General features: G+C 40.5%; 1 protein-coding gene across 2 annotated transcripts in view; it reads right to left on the bottom strand.

Moving 5' to 3' along the window:
• ITGA3 (integrin subunit alpha 3) overlaps positions 1–23,844 on the bottom strand; it is a 1,049,629-nt gene that overhangs the window by 606,437 nt on the left and 419,348 nt on the right. For both annotated transcript variants that reach the window (XM_044055141.1, XM_044055142.1), the window contains exon 3: positions 16,810–16,889. In XM_044055141.1, coding sequence (XP_043911076.1) covers positions 16,810–16,889 — 80 coding nt within the window. The remainder of the gene's footprint in view (positions 1–16,809; positions 16,890–23,844) is intronic.

Raw genomic sequence — 23,844 nt, 5'->3', positions numbered from 1 at the left:
AGGCTACTGTTTAACAGCATGGAAACAAACAGCCAGATTGTTTTTACTAAGAGTTTCTTATCAGCAATCAAATCTTCAAATGTTTACACTCCTACACCCGATTCAGTTTCTATGTAACTTTTTGGTCTTAATTCAGAAATTGCAGGAAAGGTTCATATGTAACATGCATTTAAACAATTTAGAACTGAAGATCGCCTGTATTAAATCAATTGAAACAAACTTTTCAAAAGCCATACATACCTGTATATATACCATAATGAAACAAAGCACCATTATTTAAATATTAAATGGATTCATTCATTTTGCTCTGATCCATGGCACACATTGCTGGAGATATGGCTGTGTCATACATGACCTGGGTTCAGTTAGCAGCCTGCCAGACAGGAATGGCCATGAGTGACTGAGGAGGTGGTTAAGTTTTACTGCAGCAATGCTACTTGTGGTGAATGCCTATTACTCCAATGTACAGGGACTCTTACAGTGTGAGCTGACAAATGAGTGCATGCATTCTAACCAAGCAGTGTGAGTATGTAGCAGTACATAATCGCAAGAAATCATTACAGTTAGGCACTGTATTGTAAATGATGGCCGACAGGGAATGGTTATTAGGAGCACAAGAACAACTCCGAACCTCCTGCAGGGCAACAATCACTATACCCAGTCCTCACATCTCCCTTCGGAAACCTTCTACTGCAGTGAGTAAGGGGGACTGAATGGGCCAAAAGGAGACATGGATGGACGGTCATGGTGTGCGGGTGGGGGACAGCAGGAGGCCATAAACAGAAAAAAGACAGAATAATGGATGATTGTTGTTTGAAGCTTATTTCACTGAAGACCATTTCTTTAAGAATTCTGAGCTGAACCAGTTTCCTGACAAAGAAATTTACTGAAATCCCATATGAAAGAAATCAGAAAACAAACCTAATTTTTGTGTGTGTATGTGTGTGTGTGTGTGTGTGTGTGTGTGTCGGGGGGGGGGGGTGTTATGAGAGCAACATTGAGTAGTAAATTTCCTGATCAATTCATGTATCTGCCAGGGTGACACAGTAGCGGTTAGCATTGCTGCCTTGCAACACTTTGTCTTGCACTTTGGTTCTTTGCTAGGAAGCCTTCTATTCACAGAATGCGCATTTTCCCTTGCCAAGTGTTCCAGTTTGCTCCTATGTCCCAAAGATGAGTCACGTGTGTGTAGGATTTCTTCCAAATTACAAGTAGGTGTGCATGCCGTGTGAGAGGAGTATGCTCATTGTGAGATGGGCTAACACCCCATTCAGGATTAGTTCCTCTACCACATACCCTTCAGTTTTGGGATCCTGCAACTTTAAATTAGGAGAAGAAGGTAACTAGAGAATGAATGAATGAATGAAACAAACTGTGACTTTAGAACAGTATTCTCACGGATGTTATTAGTAAACTGAGCTTCGACTAAAAGTTATGTTAACAAATTCTTTTTTATTTAACATTTGTTTTTTTTCTGATTGCATGATAGATCAGTGTTAACCTTGCCCTGACAAAAGACAGAACTAAACAGTGCAGTGTAAATATGTTGCAAGAAAAAAATTGACATCAGAGTAAAATAATGATAAAACACAATGCAAAAAAAGTAGAGTTGTGTAAGAACTTAATAACAGAAGATGTCCTAGTGATCACTGTTGCAGTATTCCTAACACATGGGTTATCATTTTTGTCATCCGGCTGGAGTACCGAAGCTTCACCTACCCAGTGTTGAATGTCTGACATGTGACCTCAGCTCATAAGCTTAGGGGTATGTAGGCCGCTGTACAAATGTAATTCCTCAGACTGTCTCCAAGACAGTGGCTTGAAGATCCCTGAAACGGAAACCTGGTTAGCTGGCAGGGACATATAAAGTGATGGAAAATCCTCCTGGTTCCAGGGTCTTTTCCGTGGGATAGGAAATGAAGAACTGAGTAATGAGATGATAAAATGGAGAGGGGAAGGAGGGTGGGAAGGAATACTGCAGCAGTGATTAGTGGCACATCTAGTGTCATGGTAAGTTCTTAACTGTACTACGTCCTGACTGAAACCACTACTGCAGTATTTCTAACACATGGGTGATTCCCAGAGCTAAAGGGAAATTAAGGGAGGCTGGTTAAAAGGCAGTAGAACTATCCAAGAGACCAGACAGGGTTGACATAGAAAAGGCAACTCTGGACTGTAAGAAGGCATCTATCCTGTAGTGTAGTGTTTAGTGAAAGTGTGTACAGATGACCAGGTGGCAGTCTCCAGAATGGATCCAGCATTCACTGCTTTTGTAGAAACCTCCAGAGGCTGCTATTGCTCTGGTACAGTGAACATAAAGGGCATGAAGGCAAGAATTTGCCATGCAGAGAGTAACAAATGACATGGCCTTAGAGATCCATCTTGCAATGGTTTGCTTGGATACTGGTTGGTCTAGTTTAGAGTCCTTGAAAGAAACAAATGGTCAGACTTTGAGTAGCTTTTGTTTTGTCCAAATAGAATCTTAGCTTTCTTTGAATGCCCAGAGAATGCAGTATCCTTGCCCCCCCCAATTCTGTGGGCTGGGAAAGAAGGTAGGTAGGTTTATGGCCTGATTGGGATACAGCTTATTAATTACTTTAGACACCTGTGAAGGATTAGTCCTGCAGGTCACCATGTCTTTGTGAAAGATAAGAAAGGGGGAATGGCCATGAGTTCCTGAAGCACTGAGACTGTTCTAGCTGAAATGATGGCTAGAAGAAGGACAGCTTTCCACATACGAAATTTGAGGTTTGTTGATGTTGCTGGTTCAAAAGGAGGTAAGGTAAGCTTCCCCAGCACAGAGTTGAGGCCCCAAGTAGAGGTAATAGGCTTTCTAGGTGGCCTAATTTGTAGGACCCTTTAAGAAATAACTTGACCTCAGATCTGGACATAACTGAGTTAGTGAGAGGTAAGCAAGTGGAGATGGTGGACAGATGGGCTTTGATGAAAGAATAGACCAAACCTGTATGTAAGAACTCACACAGAGATGCTTCAGAATGGAAGGTACTGCTGAATGGTCGTGGTCCTGTCCATTTCTTTTGTACCAATAGGAGAATCCCTTTCATTTGGCTATGTAAGATTTTCAAATGATATGTCTTCTGGCTTCTTGGAGAACCTTAATAACATCCATAGAAAAATGGGGCCTGTAAGGAATCAGAGCCCTGTTATCCATGGAGTTAGCTTTAGGGATGGCAGACTGAGGTGTAGCAGTAACCCCTCCTGTTTAGTGATGAGATCCATTTGGTGTAGAAGTTTGCAATACTTGCCCCAAGTCAGAAGAAAAAGAAGGGACCAATGCTGTCTTGGCCACAAAGGGAATCACTAACAAAAGAGTTTTGTTTTTTTCTTTTTGGGTCTTTAGAAGTACTCTTGGAATAAAAGGTGTGAAGGGAAGGGTTAGGGGAACTTCCCTGTCCACTGAAAAGAGAAAGCATCTTTCCTCCAAGTTGAGAGGCAGGGGTCCCTGCTGAAAAGTAGTAGAAACTGTCTGTTGGTCTTTGAAGCAAACAGCTCTGTCTGAGGAATCCTCCAAATGTGAAGGATGCCTTGTTCACGGTCCACTTGTGGGAGTCCTACAAGAACCTACTTTAACAGTCTGCCAGCACATTGTACTATGATTGGATGTATGTGGCTGTGAGTGACACTTTTTTTGGGTGGAAAGATCATACACTTTCTGTGCCAGTCAGCAGTTATTAAGATCTGGTCTCTCCCTGCTTGTTTACATACCACATTACTGTTGTGTTGCTGTGAACACTCATAGGGGTACCTAGTTTCCAGATATGTGAAAAGATCTAAAGAGCTTGGATGAAGGCCCTCATTTTCTTACTGTTGATGTTTCTTTTATTTTATTTACTTTATTTTAATTCTTTCCTTTTAGTGTTCTTTTAGTAGCATTAACTACCATCAGCCTTGCATTTACTGGGTGCTAGTCACCCCCCAACACACACACACACACACACACACACACACACACACACACACACACACACACACACACACACACACACATGAGTGCACACACACACACACACACACACACACACACACACACACACACACACACACACACACACACACACACATCCAGACAACTGCAAGAATGCCCCATGCGTGCGCACACACACACATACACACAGACACAGACACACAACACACACACACACAAACATGCACATGAATGCACACACATGCGCACACACACAAAAACACACACACACACACACACACACACACACACACACACACACACACACACACACACACACACACACACACACAGACACACACACACACACACACACACACACACACACACACACACACACACACACACACACACACACACAGACACACACACACACACGCACGCACACACACATATCCAGACAACTGCAAGAATGCCCCATGCGTGCGCGCGCACACACACACACACACACACACACACACACCCACACACATGTACACACACACACACACACACACACACACACACACACACACACACACACACACACACACACACATATCCAGACAACTGCAAGAATGCCCCATGTGTGCACGTGCGAGCGCACACACACACACACACACACACACACACACACACACACACACACACACACACACACACACACACACACACACACCTTGTCTGAGGCATCTGTGTACATTTCCTGAACTGGAGCTGGAAGGCTGAAGAGAAGCCCTGGGTTAATTTACCTGCTCCTTCCAGCATCACAGTTCCCATCTGTGACAGGGTAAAAGAAGAATCAATGTGTCCAGAGGGTGTGAGTGCTGAGACCAAACTGTTTTGTAGTACCATTAGATTTTCCTCATATGCAGTATGGCTGGGGGGAGCACTGGGATAGTAGCTGCCATGAACTCCACAGCTGTTAAGATCTCCCTAGCTGAGCACTGGCTGAGGGACTCAAGGTTGTGGAAGTAGTTTGCATGGCTCTTCACCTTCTCTTCTGCATTCTCTTTGAGTCCAGCTAGCATCCCAGCAAAACTAGGTTCTGAAATGGGTGCAGGGAAGATTTTTTGTTTTTTACAAACTGACATAGGAGGTGGAGAGGTGTGAACTGGAGATATTGTTGGAGAAGTTGTGGTAATGTAGCTTGGATTAACAAGTTGTTTAGAGAAAATTCTGAGTTCCTTGGTTTCAGTAGATGGTGATCACTGTTGCCAGACATGTTGTGAAAACTCATGAGGTTGTGCAAAGCCCAAAAAGCAAAGCAGTAAACTGACAGTGAGATGAGGCAGTACAAAACCTGAGGAAACTCCTGCAGGTAGTCCAGACTGGTATATGGAGGGAATCGTCCTTTACATATAGGAATACTAAAGCCTGGGGTAGAATGAGAGGTACTAGGATATACAGGGAGAGCATTTTGAAAGTAAGCACTAAGGCGTTTAGTAAGGACAGATTCAGTACGGGCCTCCACTGCTCCACTTTCCTTGTCACTAGGAAAAGTCTGCCATAAAAAGCACTTTCCCATAAAGTCATTGGCTCTACTGTGCCTTGTGCCTGACGTTCCTGTAAAATGGGTAGGAGCAGAAGAATCTGATTGTGTGGAGGTGGGGTATACCATTTAGAGGGGGATTCTGTATCCAAGACATGGTATAACCCTTTTTATGATAGACAGCACCCATTTGTCTGTGGTGATCTTTTCCAGGCAGAGAAAGACTGGGACCACGTTTCTGAGAGGGGCAAGGTACGTTTGTGATTGAGGGGGAAAGAAGGCTGAAGATAGTCACAGAGAGAGATTTATCCTCAAAGGGAGGCCTCCCATAAGAGACATTCTCTCTATGGTTTATCTGGGAATCTCTTTGTGGGAGCCCTCCTGTGTTTTGGGCTAGGCTTAGGTCCCACCTGACAAAAAAGCAGCAGGTTTGGTTTGGTAATTCCTCTTGAACCAAGGTACAGATGTTAATAGGTGTTGCGTGCAGTCCTTCATGCTTTTATAGGATCACAGGAGGTTATTAGGCTAACGGCCACAGGGCCCTTACAAGCCTAGTCAAGTTCAACCCATGTTGCCAAGGGTGTCTGGTTCAAGCAGACATTAAAATCAGCACCTATTGCCCCTGTCCAAGATGGACATAGGTGGAACCCCAGGGGTGAATTTCCAGTTACCCATCCTATTGTCCAAATTAGACTGAAATGGGGCCAACAAGGAACTTTGTTTAGCATGAATACGAAGCTTGTTTCAAAAGTGGGGCAACCTCTGTGAGACAAATCTGTCTCTTCAGCAAGTTCTGTTGATAAACTCTAGAGTTATTCTGCTCTTGAAGGGTTCTGAAAAGGTTAGAAGCTTGGGGGCAAAACAAGATCCTCGTCTAAAGAGGAGTCTATTCTTGTTTGTTTTTAAGTCCACAGGAATAGGCTGGCTATGTATCCATGCATACCTACTGATTACAGAGCCTTTAGCAGCTCCTCTGGGCAAGGCCTCAACAGCACCATAACTGGATTTAATACTGTGTCAGGCCACTTGTGTAGCCTGATTAAGTAAGGATAAAATTCATTGTTTAGAATCTGCATCCTGCATATCCACCATTAGCTTATGTAAAGAACTGAGAATGGATAGCAAGTACCTGGTTATCACAGTTTGGTAATTAGTAGCCTTGAATTCCAAAGTATAGCGGGTATAAACCTTTTTACTCCACCTATCCAAAGCCCTGCTACCTTTACCTGAAGGGAATGCACTGGCACTGAGAAAAAGTTTGGAAAACTTTTGAGATGAGGGGGAAACTGCAGCAGGGTCCACCACAGGATTTTTAAACAGAAACTTAACTTCATCAGGGGTGATGGTTACAAGTACCAAAGCCATACAGAGTGTTAGTTATGAAACTGATGCACAGTTATGTACAAGGTGACTACTTGGGAACAGATAATACTAAGGCTGAAGTATTAGCTGGAGTTTATTGGCCAGGAATTATAAAAGACTCAACCGCAGGCTTATAATCTCCTTAATTCTTGATTTTCTACTACTAATCTAATCTATATACTAATCTAATCTATATTCCTCTGTATTTCTTCTCTCTTTTTTCTTTTTCTCTTCTCTTCTATATTTTTTTCAGTTTTCCTCCTTCAGTCCCCTTCATTCTACTTACATCCTACATCATATATTTCCTAATAGCTATCATTTATGCATCGATAAGTTTCCTATGTTTTTAATGTAATTGTACATATTGAGTAACTGTTTTTACTAACTTAGTCCACTCTGCATTTTTTCAGTACTACAATACTGCCTGCATGGTTCCAAGATGTTATATATACAATTTGTTTTATTGGAGCTTTTCTCCCTGGGCCTCCACTGAAAATGGGTATGTCAAATAAAATAAATAAATAAAATAAAGACATAGAGAAGAAACATCACCTAGTCAGATCTCTGAACTCACTTGTGTCAGTTTAAAACAGAGAACTCATGAGCAGAGAGAATCAAGGCACTAGATGTGCGAATTAGGGGAAAAAGTCAAGTTAAAGATAGTTTTTATACACAGCTATCAATTTTTAATGTTGGAAAATAGTTCCACACCCACAATTTACAAACCATTTGATTCAAATGGTCAAAGTGTGATGAAGCAGTCAATGAAGTGAAAACACTAAGTGGCCTGATGAAGCCTACGGGTGAAAGTGCTAGCCAATCTGTTGTATACTGAATAAATATAAAGCTTTTGGATTATTATCTTGGTCGATCCGTCTTTTGTTGGTGAAATGAGGCGAAATGAAAGTTGCTTCTTTTAAATAAGGGATTTATTGGCCGAAAAGTGGGACACTACTGAAATTGTATTGTTTGAATACTGGTTTGCAAGTTTTGGTCGACGGTATGGTGCAGTTAAGCTGGTAATGCTTAAATATTTTAGTCCAGCTGGTAACGCTCTAAAAATTCGCTGAAAGGCGCTGGGAATGCTTCAGAACTATTGGTCTGCTTGGTAACTTTTTGGTAACTTTTCAACTTTTTAACTTTTTTGCTTTTGGCGCACAGACAACATATTTGGAACAGTGTAACAGTTGCGATACGCTGAAGCTGTATCTGCCTCACGCTCTTCCTTTTATATTTATTTTTATCTTAATATTTTTGCCTTATAAGGAGCTTGTTTTAATAGTCAATATTTATATTCTCATATTTATATATACAATTTGTTTTATTGGAGCTTTTCTCCCTGGGCCTCCACCGAAAATGGGTATGTCAAATAAAATAAATAAATAAAATAAAGACATAGAGAAGAAACATCACCTAGTCAGATCTCTGAACTCACTTGTGTCAGTTTAAAACAGAGAACTCATGAGCAGAGAGAATCAAGGCACTAGATGTGCGAATTAGTGAAAGAGCAGAGAGAATCAAGGCACTAGATGTGCGAATTAGTGAAAGAGCAGAGAGAATCAAGGCACTAGATGTGCGAATTAGTGAAAGAGCAGACAGAATCAAGGCACTAGATGTGCGAATTAGTGAAAGAGCAGAGAGAATCAAGGCACTAGATGTGCGAATTAGTGAAAGAGCAGAGAGAATCAAGGGACTAGATGTGCGAATTAGTGAAAGAGCAGAGAGAATCAAAGCACTAGATGTGCGAATTAGGGAAAAAGTCAAGTTAAAGATAGTTTTTATACACAGCTATCAATTTTTAATGTCAGAAATTAGTTCCACACCCACAATTTACAAACCATTTGATTCAAATGGTCAAGATGTGATGAAGCAGTCAATGAACTGAAAACACTATATTGCTCTGAATCTGTATTGCCTATACCAAATATCCAGCTGCCCTTCACAGTGTATACAGATGAGTCTATGTCTGATGATGAAGTTGTCAGAAACTCGAAATTCATACGGTTGAGACCATATGATCGAGTTTCCGCAAACCCGAGCATCATAAAAAATAAACACAACCCCCCAAAAAAATTTACATTTTTTTACATATTTGCATGGGGCAAGCCTTCTGCAAATTTTATATATATATATATATATATATATATATATATATATATATATATATATAAGTTTCTGAAAATTAGGTCAACTGATAGGGACCCTGATACCCCTTGTTTTGTGAGTAGTATAATTAAAGGAGGGAACGAGAAATATCCAGTAAACATTTTAATTTAAGGAAACAGCTGTGCAATCAGGCTCCACAAATCTTTTAAATTCAAATGCCTATTGAAAGCACTGCTATGGACATTTTGAGCCACTGATGATATCTAGCAATGAGTATCGTTATATCATAGGCATAGTGGACTATACCACAAAACGTGTACCTTTATGCAAGGCTACTACTAAACCTGTTGGTACTATATACTTCGTACTCCTAAGATGCTTCTTGCCAACTACCTTTTATGTCAATGGGTTTGCATCTGTTACGGCAATGCTTTCAGGTTAAGCAATTCAAATCATCAGTTTGCCACCTGTAGACTGATGGCTTAACAGAGAGGATCAACAGAGAGGTTCAAGAAAACACTGAGATTTGTCTTAAGAAAAGTATTTGAAGCAGAAAGTAAGAACTATGATCCATACTTTTCAACAGGCCTTGATTTTGCAGAGCATCCATGATTTTTACTCAGGTTTTTTGGCCTGTCTTTTGACCTTCTGGTATATCACTGAGGACTACAGCCAGTCAATAGAGTCAGACATTGTAACTTCATTTATCTTAATGTTCAGAAAATGTTGATGCAAAACTTGTTCTGTTACCTATTTAAGTGTGTGCTTCAGAATAATATTTAAAACTGACTCTAATTGTGGGCCTTTATTCTCCTATTATTGCTTGCTTTATCAGAATTATTTCTTTATTTATTTATGGCATTTGTTTACCGGGAAGGACCACTGGGCCAAACACAGCCCATTTTCATTGGAGGCCCGGGGAGAAAAGTTTCACAAGAAACACAAATAGAAAATATAGTACATCACAAGATACACTTTTGAGTATATACAGCACAGAGGGAGGAAAAAAATTTCTTAACAGTAGTACCATTAGAATATATGTGCACACCTGATATGTACTAATTACGATGTAGTACAGCTATAGTTGATGTAGAAGTATGAGTGAATATAAAATGCTTCTATACACACACGATGCACACATAATAAACTAATTACAATGTAGCAGAACTACAGTCGACATACTAGTAAGGATGAATATAAAACGCTTAGCACTCAGATAATGACAGAGGTCTTAGATCTAGAAAAGACTTTAAGAGACTGCAGCAGTGACGCTACAGAAGTCAAATTCAGTACAAGAGGAAAATGAACGGGAGAGTTTGAGAAGCAGCATGTAAGGAGCTGGAACTAGAGGTAAGAAGGCTGGGACTAAGAGACGGAGGTCAGGAGAGAAGGTTGTTAGTAGCAATGGGAAAAGAGAGAGTGTGTGAAAAAAATGCTAGTGTACTTGAGACAGATATATAGAGAAGAATGTTTACAAAAGAGAATAAGAGGGCACTAAGGTCTAGGTAATGGCTGGAGGAAATTACTGAGGAAATAAGTGGAAAGGCATGCTGGGATCAATTGTTACCCTGTTTGCTGTTTACAATAAGAGAATTGCCACAAAAATCAATGGCGTTTGCTCCAGGTGAACTTGTGTATGGCAGGCATCCAAGAGGCTTACTTGATATTGCTACAGAGACCAGAGAATACAAAGAAACAACAGTCAAATGTTTTATAGAGCACTGCAGTAACATACAATAAAGACTTAGGGCAGTGATACCCATAGTGAAAGAGAACATGATAAGAGCTAAGGAGATGCAAAAAGGATAATGAATAACAATGCAAAAAGGAGAGAGAATTCAAGCCAGAGAAAAACTCCAAATGTTTTTGCCATCATCATCATCATAATTATCATCATCATCATAATTATCATCATCATCACCATCAACATCATAATCATCGTCATCACCATCATAATAATCATCATCACCATCAACATCATAATCATCATCATCATCATCATTATCATCATCATCATCATCAATTCAATTTTTCCTATTTTCTACATGGGGTTGGGGTCCTGCATTAATGGTCACCATCTTTCTTGATTCAGTGTCATTCTTCTAACTTCTCTGATTGTCATGCCTGACTGTCACAGGTCTTCTATTACACAAACCATCCTCCTCTTTGCTGGATGCCCTTGTTTTCTCTTGCCTTCTTCTTGTCTGTCCTAAATTATCTACATCAGATTGTCTTCTGTTTTCATGAACATGTGTTTGAATCACTGTAACCTATTTACTTTGACCTTTTCTGCAAATGAAGCTACACGGGCTTCTACACTGATGCCCTCATTTCTTTGTCTGCCCCACAGTCTATATCCTACCACCAGTCTCAGGTACTTCAACTCCATCACCTCTAGCTTCCTCAATTGTCTTGCCTTCACTCCCCAAGTTTCTGTACCATACAGTAGTGCTGGTCACACCACTGGTTTGTACGCCTTACTTTTTATCTTCTTTGGCATTCTTCTGTCATACACTACACCTGGCACTTTGTGCCACTTGGCTGCAGCCCTCTGATTGAGCATTGACCTCCTCATTCAGAATTTCCCTTCTCCTCACTCATCCCCTCAAGATACATGAAGCTGTTAACTTGATTTGTAATTTTTCCTTCTGTCTCAATTTCTACCATCTACTAACTTTCCAAATTCGCTGTCATTACAGCTGTTTTTTCTGTACTCAGTTTCATCCTGCATGCCTCCAACTTTGCATTTCATCCCTCTAACATTTGCTGAAGTTCTTGCTCAGAGTCTGCATGTACTGCCACAATATCTGCTTACTTTAGACTTGTTGACGTGACCTTCCAACCTGTTTGCTAATGTAGTCCATTACCACTATGAACAGCACTGGGCGCAGGGTAGAACCCTGGTGCATATACACTCTCACTGGAAATCCCTCTGTGAGTCTGAACACTGTTCGCACTTGTGTTATTAAGTACTTGTATATAACTTATACTAATTTTACCAATGTTTATAAGACTTTGAAACATCACAGGACTGTCCAAATCAGCTTTCTTGCCACCTTGGCATATGCTTTCTCTAAGTCTAGCAATGTCCATTTGGACTCTTTCCTCATCTCTAGCTTCCTTTCGACTATTTATCTTACTGCAAACATTGGGTCAGTTGTGCTGCATCATGATCTCCCATCTTACTTTGTGCTACTCTGCATACTTACTGATCAATCAGCCTCTACAAAGCATTCGTGTGATGTGACAGGAGTTTGATTCCTCTATTCTGCTCTCAGTTGTGAATGCCCCCTTTGTTCTTGTACACTAGCACTAGAATGCTAATTTTCCACCCACCTGAGATATGCAATTATGTCCATACAGCTTCAAGTACCTATGTGAGTTGTTTCTCCCCTAACGTGACCTCATCGGAGCTGCTTTCTCTGACTTCATTTCCTTTAGTGCTGTTCTTACTTCTTCTAAGTGGGCTCCTTTTCTCTCACCATTGGCTGTGTCTGGTGCAGTACAGCTTCTGTAGGATTTTCTTCATTCAGTAGCTGATGGAAGTACTCCTCCCATCTACCTTTAATGTCCTGTGGACCAGTGAGCAGGTAGTTACTGGTATCCCTTACGAAGGATGTCTGAAGATTATCTTCTTTATCTTTCTCTTTGCCTTGCAACCTGGCAGAGTTTCTTTGTACCATTTACCGAGTCACTTTCCAGAAGCTAGTAGTGCCTCTAATGCCTTGTTCTTTAAGTTGCAACTGCTCTCTTAGCCTCTTTGTTAGCCAACTAGTATTCTTTCTTAGCCTGGTTCATCTTTTCTATATTCCACTTTTTCCTGAACTCCTTTCTTTTGATGACTTCCTGGACCTCTGCATTTCACCACCAGCTTTGCTTACGTACTTTATTTCCATACCTACTTTGGACATATATATTTTCTGTAGTCCTCATACATGTTGTTTTTAGATGCTGCCATTCATTTTCATCTTCACATATTTCCTTTTATTCCTGAGGTGTTAGAGGCCTAAATATATCTTTGAACTTTCATGCTTTTTTTCCAGTCAGCTTCCAAGTCTTCAGCCTGGGCTCCGTTGACTTTAAAGCCTTCTCTGGCCACTGCTTGCAGCTGATTGTGGTAACCAGTTGTTTGTGCTGTGGGTGACTGTTTCACTGAAGATGACTTTGCAATTGCTGACTCTGCCCCAGCACCTTTCCTTACTAGGAGGAAGTCTACTTGAGCTGCATGTTGGCCACTCTTGTGTGTGATCTTGTGACTGTCTCTGCTGAACTATGTGCTGGCCACTATCAAGCCATTTACCAGAAGTCTAGAACGGCTTCTCTTTCTTTATTCCTCTTTCCCCACCCATGTGGACCTAAACAGCTATGTACCTGACCAGACATATGCAACAGCTAGAATGGCCGCAAAGGTTCCTTACCAGGAGAATCCAGGGTATAAACACATTGTCCTAAATGGATAGCCTTTAAGCTCTATCACTATATTCTGTCTACTACAGGTTATTGAGAAGTGATCTCTGTCTGGCATGCAAGACATCCCCAGATCTAACTTTGATGGTCCTTTTGCACATCCACAAAATGAACAGCACCAGAACCATTAGATTCAAAGATTTAAAGTTTGTTTGTGACATAAATAAGACATGCTGGTTAGACAGATATGTGTCTCAAAGGATTCCCCAAACACATGAAGCAAAGTCCATCCATAACACTATGTAAGTATAAATATGACCAATAATTGGGAAACTGGAAATTCACCCTAGGTCTTGCCTGTATATCACTACAAGCGGAGGTAGACAGTAATGCCCAAACTAACATACTCTCCACACAACTTCTAGAAGCTTTCTAACATACTCCCTCCCAATAAATATCTGTGATAGATAGGGAAAAAATTGGGTTAGATTGCATGGCTAGACTTATAAAGTCCCTGATGGTTATTAGCCTGGTATATACCTATGAACCTATATCCTGTTCTATCTGTCTGTCTCAGATGTGTGCATTCAGGTCCCCCATTATTAACACTCTAGCTTCATCAAGTAGATCATTCAACTGCTGCCTAAATGCACTCTTTTTCTTACTATCACAACCCTGCTATGGGGCAAAGGCTGAAATTATGAATACTGCCCTATCCTTGCACTGGAGTCTGACTGCCATGAGTCAAGTCACTAATACCGATGACATCTCTTACTGTCTTTTGAAGCCTTTCCCTCACCACAGTTCCCCATACCATTTGTCCTCCCTCTGAGTATTAGATTCCAGATCCCAAGCCTAGTGGCTTTACTGCAAAGCCCTGGCATGGATGTCCAGTTTCCTCATTATCATGTCTTCTACATTCAAACTGCATCCTGTCAGTGAATCTATATTAAGTGTAATTCATTTTGGCAGGTTGATTGGTTTTACTTCCATCTTTTATGCTCAAAAGAGCTCTCCCTGGTAACCTGAGTTGGGCAACTGGACACCAGCCAGGCAGTAGCTTATTGAACCAGGTTTGCATGGCCTTATGGAAGGAACATACAGGCCAACAGGTGCACAGAGACTCACTTCCACTATTATCTTGGGTTCCTGGTATAGGATGGAATAGGCTAGGTCATGAACCCATTTATCGCTGGCAAATTCCCAAGCCCATTTCTGGTGATATTTGTCAATGTGATCAAATCACATACAGTCAATTTTTAAGCCACTGAGCATCTAGCACTCACACGTGCAATGCTATCTGGAGAACGCCGTGCCCCATAGTTGATGCTTTGGTGTATACATCTCTTCCCTTGATAGGTACCATATGGACTATGTGCTGCTGCTGCCCGGCACTCCATTCTTAGGTGAGTTTGAAGTGGAAATACCCAGCATGCTTTTAAAATACAGGAAGAACCCCACAGAGAAACAGGGAAGAACATGCAAACTCTACAAAGTATTGGCCAGAGGTCAGGCTAAAACCTTGCACCTTGTGCATGGGAGGCAAATACTTTAACCATTATGGCTATTGTATGTCTTGGTACTTTTACCATCAGCAGAAAACACATTTTTAGATTAGTGACCAGAACCATTTTTAAATCATGGAAAAGTTATATGGAGTAGATTATAAAATGAAGTGGACTGTTAAAAGAAAGCCAGAACAAATCTATCACATGTAAATTATCTGAAACTTCAGTAAGGAGTTGTAGCACTGTAGTAGGAAAAATGCAGTCATGAAATAACCCATTCCTACTGCTCAGATAGGTCAGGCTTTATCTGAGACACAAAATGTAGAGGTGCTAGAATTTCGAGACAGAAATATCTTTTCAGATTAACCTGGTAGGAAAAATCTGACAGAGCATAGTACACGTATACCACCAGGAGTGAAAGTGAACACAAATCCCTATAGAGTGCCAGAAACATAAATGAAAGAAGCAAAAAAAAAAACAGGAAGTTCAGAGCTTGTTGTACTTGGATGTGACAGAAATCACACAGTGAACAGAACAATCCAAATGTTCTTGTCTAAGCCAGATAGCTCAATACATTTTTGTGGTGACTTTAGAAAATATTAGAAGATCAAAAGTTGAAAGCTATCTTTTGCAAGTATTGAAGGCTGAGCTAAGTAAGACACTTTTCAATCATAAACCAAACCACAGGTTATTGGTAAGTCCCTTTGACAGTACTAGATAAATAGAAAATAGCCCTCTTTGTAGCAGGGAATCCCTCACATGTCACTGTACAGCCCTTTGGATTACATTCAGCATCCGCCCCATGTGTCCTATGTAGTGCCATACCTGGCAACCTGGACAACAAGCTACTGTATTCTGAAGAATGAGAGTCCCACCTCCTTAGACTACAAGAAAACTTGAAAGACATCTGGAAACTGTGCGTAACTATGAAGGGTACTACTTACTGAGCGGGTATTTTTTTATAGTAACTGATCATTGATAAGGTTACGCAAGCAGAAGGCAAGCAGTTCCAGGCTCATTTTCCCGATTACCAGTTTCACTGCATTCTTAAGGGGTAGGACCCTTTTCATACACCCTTTTGAGTATGAAATATCACATACGACTAGTATAAAAAAATGGTGATCAGCTGTCCAGGTCCCAGAGTATTAATTTTTGTGTGTGCTGTACATATTGTAAACAAATGCTGTAAATATTGAAAAAAATGATGCAAGTATTAAAAATACTACATTTGTGTTTTGTCATTAAGATATTGATAATCCAGTGATGATGTAAATAAAACTGTTTCTTTAAGAGTAGTCAGGAACTGCTATGTATTACATAGAGAAAAATTCCTTCATGTTTTGGTTAGCAGGCCATTATTAGACCAGCTATGTAATTTAGTTTGATATAAAGGAAGGGCTTGTCCAAGCTGTGGTAGTGTCATTAGGATCTCAAGGGGGATGTTCATTTTACTGATTATCAGTTTTATTACATTCTTAAGGGAGAGGTTCAGAGTCCAGGGTTTGAGTGTGGACAATCATGGTACCCCATTCAGAGGTAGGCCCTTATACCTATGGAGGGATTCTCAGAAAAGAATGAAGTCTCCAAAGGCTCAGAGTGGGAATCTGTAAGGAAAATATAAGAACTGTGAGCCTCGACTAGGATACTTTAGGCAAAGGCAAAGTTCAGTCAGAACCTGAAACCTTAACTAAACAATACATTTGTTGTACAGTACGCTGATCTTTTTAAATGGGGCAGAAATCACTCAGAGAAATTACATTTTGTTGATGACACTACATTTTCCATGATTTTGTTTAACAACCTTGACCTGTAAGCTGAATAAAGCTGTATTTTGTTAACTTATAGGCTTAGTGTCATGAAAATATCACACAATTTATATTACATTCAGCTCTACATTTATAAATACTGCTATCTGGCAAATGTTCATACAAAGTATAAATGTTGCTCCTTTGAAACAGAATGCCTCTTACCAAAATTCTGCCATCTGGTCCTCCACTGGTAACGGTCACTCCAAGCCACATATGGTCAAGAATGTATTTCTTTGTATCAACTGCATAAAAAAGAACAAAATCAGCTCCACAATGCATTAAACTTGTAGGATATGTAAAACCCTAAGGTAAAATATGCATTCTTTCTCAGAGAGAGTCCCAACAGCTACAAACTCTTGCTTTCTGAAACGGCACTGCTACTGCATCTCTACATGGGAACCATCACGTTAGTATCTCCAGCACCAATAAAAAGCAACATGTTCTATCATTATGACCATTCAATAGATCCCATCCCAATCAAACAACCTTCATACTCAAAACAAACATTATACTGAAACATTTTCCACATATTAAAGATCACGTGTAAATACTGCATGACAGCATTAAGCTGCATGGATATGTCAAAGTTAGAGCAATCAGTTACACCTTCTAGTAAGAAAATGCAGGTTTGTCAGCATAGTCACCAAAATAATAAATGGTTCAGTAAAAGCATTACTGCTACATTACTATTTATTAGCCATCAGAATTATATACAGTCAGACATTAACTCTTCCAGTCTGAATTCCAGGGCTATCTGTAAAGAGGTTCTTGTTAGGCCAGTCTCAGTGACACCAGTATGGAATGCTGCTGGTCTTGGGTTTGAAAGTCCTAGAGGGCCTGATGAAGTCACTTCACTGACTTAGGTAAGGAAGAGGTCAGAGTCCTAGTGGTCCCCTGATGAGCCAGAGGAGTTCAAAGGGAACAGTTTTAATTGCTAACTACTTTTTATGTGATACGAAAAAAATGGATAGGAGAAAACTACATATCTAGCATCTCTTTATCCCTACAAAGGAAAGAGAAGGTTCCCTTCTACACCCTCACGTCAAACAAATAAAAAGTAAAAAGGTGGCCCCACTGAGAAGGAAGACTGAAGCCAACCTTCAGGGCAACAGTGATCCTTTTACCCCTGCATCTACCATTACTGTGAGTGTTCAAACACTAGGATAATACTACAGTAAACTCTCAGTTAACCCAAACTCAATCAACCGGCATTCTCAAGCAACCGTGAAAAAAAAATGAAGAAATACAGTACAATTTTCATGTGTTGCACTTTCTGTTTCCCCCAGCAGAAACATACCTTACATTTTTAGAGATTTACAGTTTTAAAAAGGAAGATAGGAATAAATTCTCTCTCTCCCCAACCTGAGAAGAAGTCAAACCAAACAAATAGCATAGGGTGCAATATTAGTTAGGCCTGTTTTTAATAGTAACTCTCAAACAACCAGAAACTACAGTTATCTGGCATCTACCAATCCCCATGGGTGCTGGTTAACTAAGAGTTTACTATATGCCTATTTTAAAGATGACTACTGCATTTTTATACATTACAATGATAACTTATTGCTTTAGTTTTCTTACCACAACTGGGGAGAGGGGGCAGGAGATTATAGCATGTCCTGAAACACTGCAGCACTGAAAGCTTCTTGACTGTACATAGTAGTCCAGATAGCTGCTACAGAAATACTGTGAGATGAAACATTCTTAAAGAAGGTTGTGCTTGTAACTGCTGCCAAGGTAAAGTTATTTTCATAACAAAAAGTAATGATGTCCTGCAGTTATCCAACCACCCTTAAAGTATTTTTTTTAAATACAGACTTACCCTATCTGTCTTGGATGACAGACACAAAAACTTGATCAGACTGTCCAAGTGTCTTGTTCTTTCCATCAGGTGCCTATGCACACCAAACTAATGCGACAGCCTCTCAACATTGTTCTGTGAATTGGGACAGAAGTTGAGAAACTGCATGGTTTCATTCAGTGTTACTTCTCATACTGCTCCAGGCATGGATGAGGAAAGAGTTATAAGGCTTATTCTGCCCCTTTGAGATACTCTACAGGGATATTTGCAGATGAAGGCTTGAAGCTCACAAATCTTCCTGGCTGAAGTAATGGCCATTAGAAGAAGAGTTTTCCAAGGTAAGAGCTTGAGTGCCTAGAGGCACTTGGATTTAAAGGAGCTGCAGTTAGTTTTCCAGCATAACGCTGCGGTACCATGAAGATGGCATGGGCTTCTTTGAGGCTTAGACATGCAAAACCCTTTCAAGAGATATTTCACAATTAAGCAAATGGACAAAGTGAGATCCAAGGGGATCTCTCGATAATTCCCCTGTTAAACACTGCTAGACTGCCAATTTTGTAGCCTCTGTGGGTGGAATACCCTTTATAGCCACACCAAAAGAAACTTTCCCATTTAGATAATTTATTTGTTTATTTAATATTTGTTTACCGGGAAAGTTTGACTTGGAACGAGAGAATTTTCAGTGGAGGGCTGGGGAGAAACGCTCCAAACATGTCTTTGTAATGTGGGAGGAAACCGGAGCTCCTGGAGGAAACCCACACAAATGTAGGGAGGACATGCAGACTCTGCATAGAAGGCACTCCAGCTGAGAAACTGGAGAACCTCTTGCTGTGAGGTGATAACACAAGCTGCTGCACCAGTGCACCATCCACTAGATAAATAACATTTTATGGTGTTACACATCAGGGCCTTTTGCAATATGTGCAGCACATTCTCACAGAATGTCTCTAAATGGTGTCAAGGTGACAGCATGTAGCTGTTAGTCTGGAATTCTTTAGGTTTGGGAGTACTAGTGACACATTTTCCTGGGTAAATAAGACATGAAATTGTGGGAGGTGTAGTGTTCCTCCTTTCTCAACTGAATCGTATGGGAGAACTATGGCTGCCTCAGGACCTTGGGGATGACTGGAATGTGGAGGGGGGGGGGGGGTAACCAGGTGTAACCGTTTTGGGAACAGATAACACACTCACTGCCCATACTCCCTTGTATTGGAATCTTGCACAGAATTTCTTCAACAGCTAATTATGTAATGTAACCAGATCTACACAGAAAAAAAACAGAAATTCACCAAATTTGTTTAACAGGTAATGTTGTAATGTAACCAGATCTAAACAAAAAAACCCACCAGAAATTACCCTCAAATAATTGTTAAGGGCTTTTGTGTTTTATTTCACAGACTTTCAGAATATATCCCTCTCTGTGTCTTAATTTTGGCAGACTGAGCAACATACCTACAAATGTTGTGCTGGGTAACATATGCTTGTAGAAATTCTGGATGAGTTATTTTGAACTGCAGTTAATGGTATTGTGTGCACCTTCCAAAGCTTGTTAGAGCTGTCTAGTATTTAATAAGCTGTGACTTGATCCACTTATACTGGTTCTATTTTTGTTTTATTAATATGTCCAGCCTTCTTTCATAGAGACTGGAGGAATATCTCTTCAGTATGCCCACCGCAGAGTTTAGGTCTGAATGGATGTTATGTATCCAGGATATTATGACTTAACTAAAAAGCTATTGTCCCAGTCCATGACTGATAGGTAACCTGATCAGTGGGTATGAATGAGCGATTACCTGCTTGTTTTTGGACCATAAAACTATAGTGACATTTGTAACTACATTTAACATGCCTGCTGTCAAATTATTCTGACTGCTTTCACAGCCAGTCTTTAGACTATCTCTCTTGTTTCACTGCTATGTCTTTTCATCATGACATTATTCATGTAAACCAAACCTACCTCGTACTAGAGTCACATACACTCATACTAGTTAGTCATTGCCAGATTCGAACACCTACCTGTCTAAGTCCACAAGAACTGTGTATTAGCTAATCACACCACAAGGAGATAGGTTCATTACCCTTTGTATTTTCAGGTGAGATGCATGAGTCCCCATCCCCAAGCCAGATTTGAGGCATCTGTGATTATGGTCTGAGTAATATCGAGGATCCTAAAGGTTATTTTAGAGGAGTTCAGCATCTACTGGGAGTACAAGTTGAATTCTCTCCTGATGGAGGAGATTATGCCATGGTGTGCCTACACTATTTTCATGGATTCCTGGGGCATCAGTGTATCTTTCACATGTGAAACCTGGCCACAGAGTTCATCAGGACAAAGTCAGACATGTAGGCTACAGCATTTAGAAATGTCCGGGCCCTCATGCATGTTTTCTGGGCTAAAATGGAAAAGTACAGTCTCAGTTTAAAGGCCTTATCATAGTTTCATAGGTAAGCAATAGCCAATTAGTCTGCATACCATTTCAAGCCTAGCCAAAAAACCCTATTCAAAATTTCCCTCTAGTCCTAAAGAGAACAAGACAAGATAGACAAGGAGAGAACTTGAGGCTTATCTTGAAAGTGACAAAGGTGCTACTCTGCTTGACATGTAGTGGCAGGTTGTTCCAGAGGTGAGGAATACATTGGAATATGAATCTATCAGGACAACCTGTCTTACCTATTAGCTGATGAAGGTTTGGTTCTTTTAACTGAGTATTTAATGTACCATTAGTTCTGCAAAGGAATAGGAAATCAACAGTGTTGGATCTTTCATGGCATGAAGGGCTGGACATTGACCTCTATGAAGGCTGCCAGCCTAGTTAGACAGAATTTTGTAGATAATTCTATGTCATTTGTAAATATTAATATAATCCACAGGCTTGGTTTACAAATGTAAAGAGAACTATATGTTATGATTAAACGACATTCTGTACTGAGCTTCAAAAATGTAACCACAGTGCACTCTGCTGGAAGAAAGCTGATAAGTCAAGCATTGTATGACTGATTTCAAGCTCGGAGACAGGATGTCTGGACTAAGGAATTTTTTCTATTGTCTTAGGACAAGAGTTAATTACTAGATTTTTATATGTAAAGTGACCTTTAATGCTGTGGTTTCCTGCCAGGTGCAAGACTAGAAACAGATGTTAAATTTTGAGTTCTGTGAGTCTGGGAAACTTCAGGAGAAGTGAAAAATGATGTAATGCAAAATGACTCAGCAATACTGGGTGTTATCAATTTAAGACTTTCTCAGAGAGAAAAAGCATTTTAGATTTTGTCTGAAACTGACAACAACTCACCAGTACTTTGCCTTTTAAGTGGTATTTAGAACTTAGTATTGCTCTTAGAGTTAAATAGGAATTTTGCCAGATTAGTCTAGCTGTTTTCTATATTTATGTCAGAATATCCTACAGTATTGTTTTAAAGTTTCCTGTGATTTCTGAACTCTTGATTAGCACTGTGTTGAATTGATGAGTATTGTCTTGTGTTTTTATTATTTATTATTAAATAGTTTAAACCTTTCAACTGTGGCTGTTTTGTGTACAGGTAATTTAATTTCTTACAGTATATTGCATGTATTTGGTGATACTGTCCAAGCCACTCCAATAGTCTTGCTGTTCGGCACACTTACTATTTGGATAACAGTAATATTACTCAGTGAAATTGGTCACCCTTTGGAAAGGGCCTTATTAGCAGCTGATATTAATGGTTGGTGCAGTGATTTCTACCTTATAATCTGGAGAGAAGGGGGCATAGCTGGAGAACCTGTGCCAACCTTCCCCAGGAGTGTCTGTACATTTGTATATAACTCATATCTTAAAATGTGTGTGTGTGTCAGCTACTTGGGTAGGGACACAAAGCACTGGTTGGACAGAGAGGGTGCTGGAGGTCTAGCTTGACCACTAGGCTGAGATATGTACCCTATAGCTGTACCAGTGGGGAGTCTTATTGGGGATCTGGAGAGAAAGGGAGAAACCTGCCCCAGACTGACTGTGATCTCTGTGTGCTCTTAAGGGAAATTGTACTTTACTGTGTGCGTGTGTACTTGTTATCCTTCCCAATGTGCATGCCCCTCACTGGTGCTAGTGGTGAGGATTGAGGCTCCTTGATTACTGAGCCAGTGCATGGGCATCACATATTAATTGTTTGGCAGTGGTGTGATATCCACATCAAGTATTAATTATTTGGTAGTGGTAAATTAGCCACATAACATAATAATTGTAGTGGTGTGGATAGTGAATTCCTGCAGCTTGTGGACAGTGATCACTGAAGGTGTTTTTGTACTTTAAATCAGCCATGCAGTGAATATTCAAATCTCAGATCACAACTGTTTTATTTCTTTGTTAGCTTAGATAGTGAGGGAGAGCAGGCAAGCATGTCAGCAGAGTAGTACGGTAAGCTGACAAGGAGCCAGTTGGCTGAGATGAGCCAGGCTAAAGGACTGGTGCATGGAAACCTGACTAATGCAAACATGATTGCAGCTTTGGTTACAGCTGCCTCAGGAAATAGCAATCAGGAGGACGATCATACTGGCCATGGGATGTACAACACTCAGAGAATGGACAGCTCAACCTTTCTGCACAGGACTTAAAAATCCATCTGGAGCTAAAGAGACTTAAGTTGGAGGCCAAGCATTTGGAAACAGAAGCAGCAGAGAGACTGACATTTACAAGCTGAGGAGAATGAGAAACTGCTATGCCTGGAAGCACAGGAGGAGGAGAGGCAGAGGCAGCATGAAAAGGGGATGCATGGAGGTAATGGGGAAGGGAGTAACCTGACCCCAGAAGCACAAAAGGTCAGGAAATTTCTTTTGCAGTTTACAGAGGAGGATAATTTTGATAGTTTCATTCATATTTTTGAGAGGGTATGTAAACAGCACGATGTTGACAAAGGCTCCGGGTATGGTTCCTGACACCCTTACTCCGTGGTAAAGCTGTAACTGTATTGTCCAAGATTTCTGATTGTGAATTTTTTGATTATACTGCTAAGAATTGTTTGCTAGAATTTTTCGGCTAACACCTGAAACTTACAGGAAAACATTTTGTGAGCATAGACAGATGAAAGTGTGTGTGAATATGTTGCTGAACTAAGCACTTATTTTCATAGGTGGGTGAGTGGATGTCAGGCCACCACTTTTGAAGGGCTGATAGACCTTTTGGTGAGGGAACAAGCCCTTAGCAATTTGCCTGAGGACATGAGGATCTGGTTAACTGATAGACAATATGCTATTTCAGATGAGTTGGGTAAGAAGGGAGACCTATACCTAAGCAATCAGGGCATCACTGCACAGGAAAGGGACACCTAGTGCTGCTCATGAGTCTAAATGAACCCATGGTGGGGAGTCCAGACTGCCCCAACAGAATCTGCCAGTAGCAGGGGAAGCCACTAGTCCAGTTGCATGTCCAGGA

This window comes from Protopterus annectens, chromosome 13.part0, assembly GCF_019279795.1.
Source record: "Protopterus annectens isolate FY-2018-M chromosome 13.part0, PAN1.0, whole genome shotgun sequence".
NCBI classification, from domain to species: Eukaryota; Metazoa; Chordata; order Ceratodontiformes; family Protopteridae; genus Protopterus; species Protopterus annectens.
This window is presented reverse-complemented; position numbering and strand designations above follow the sequence as displayed.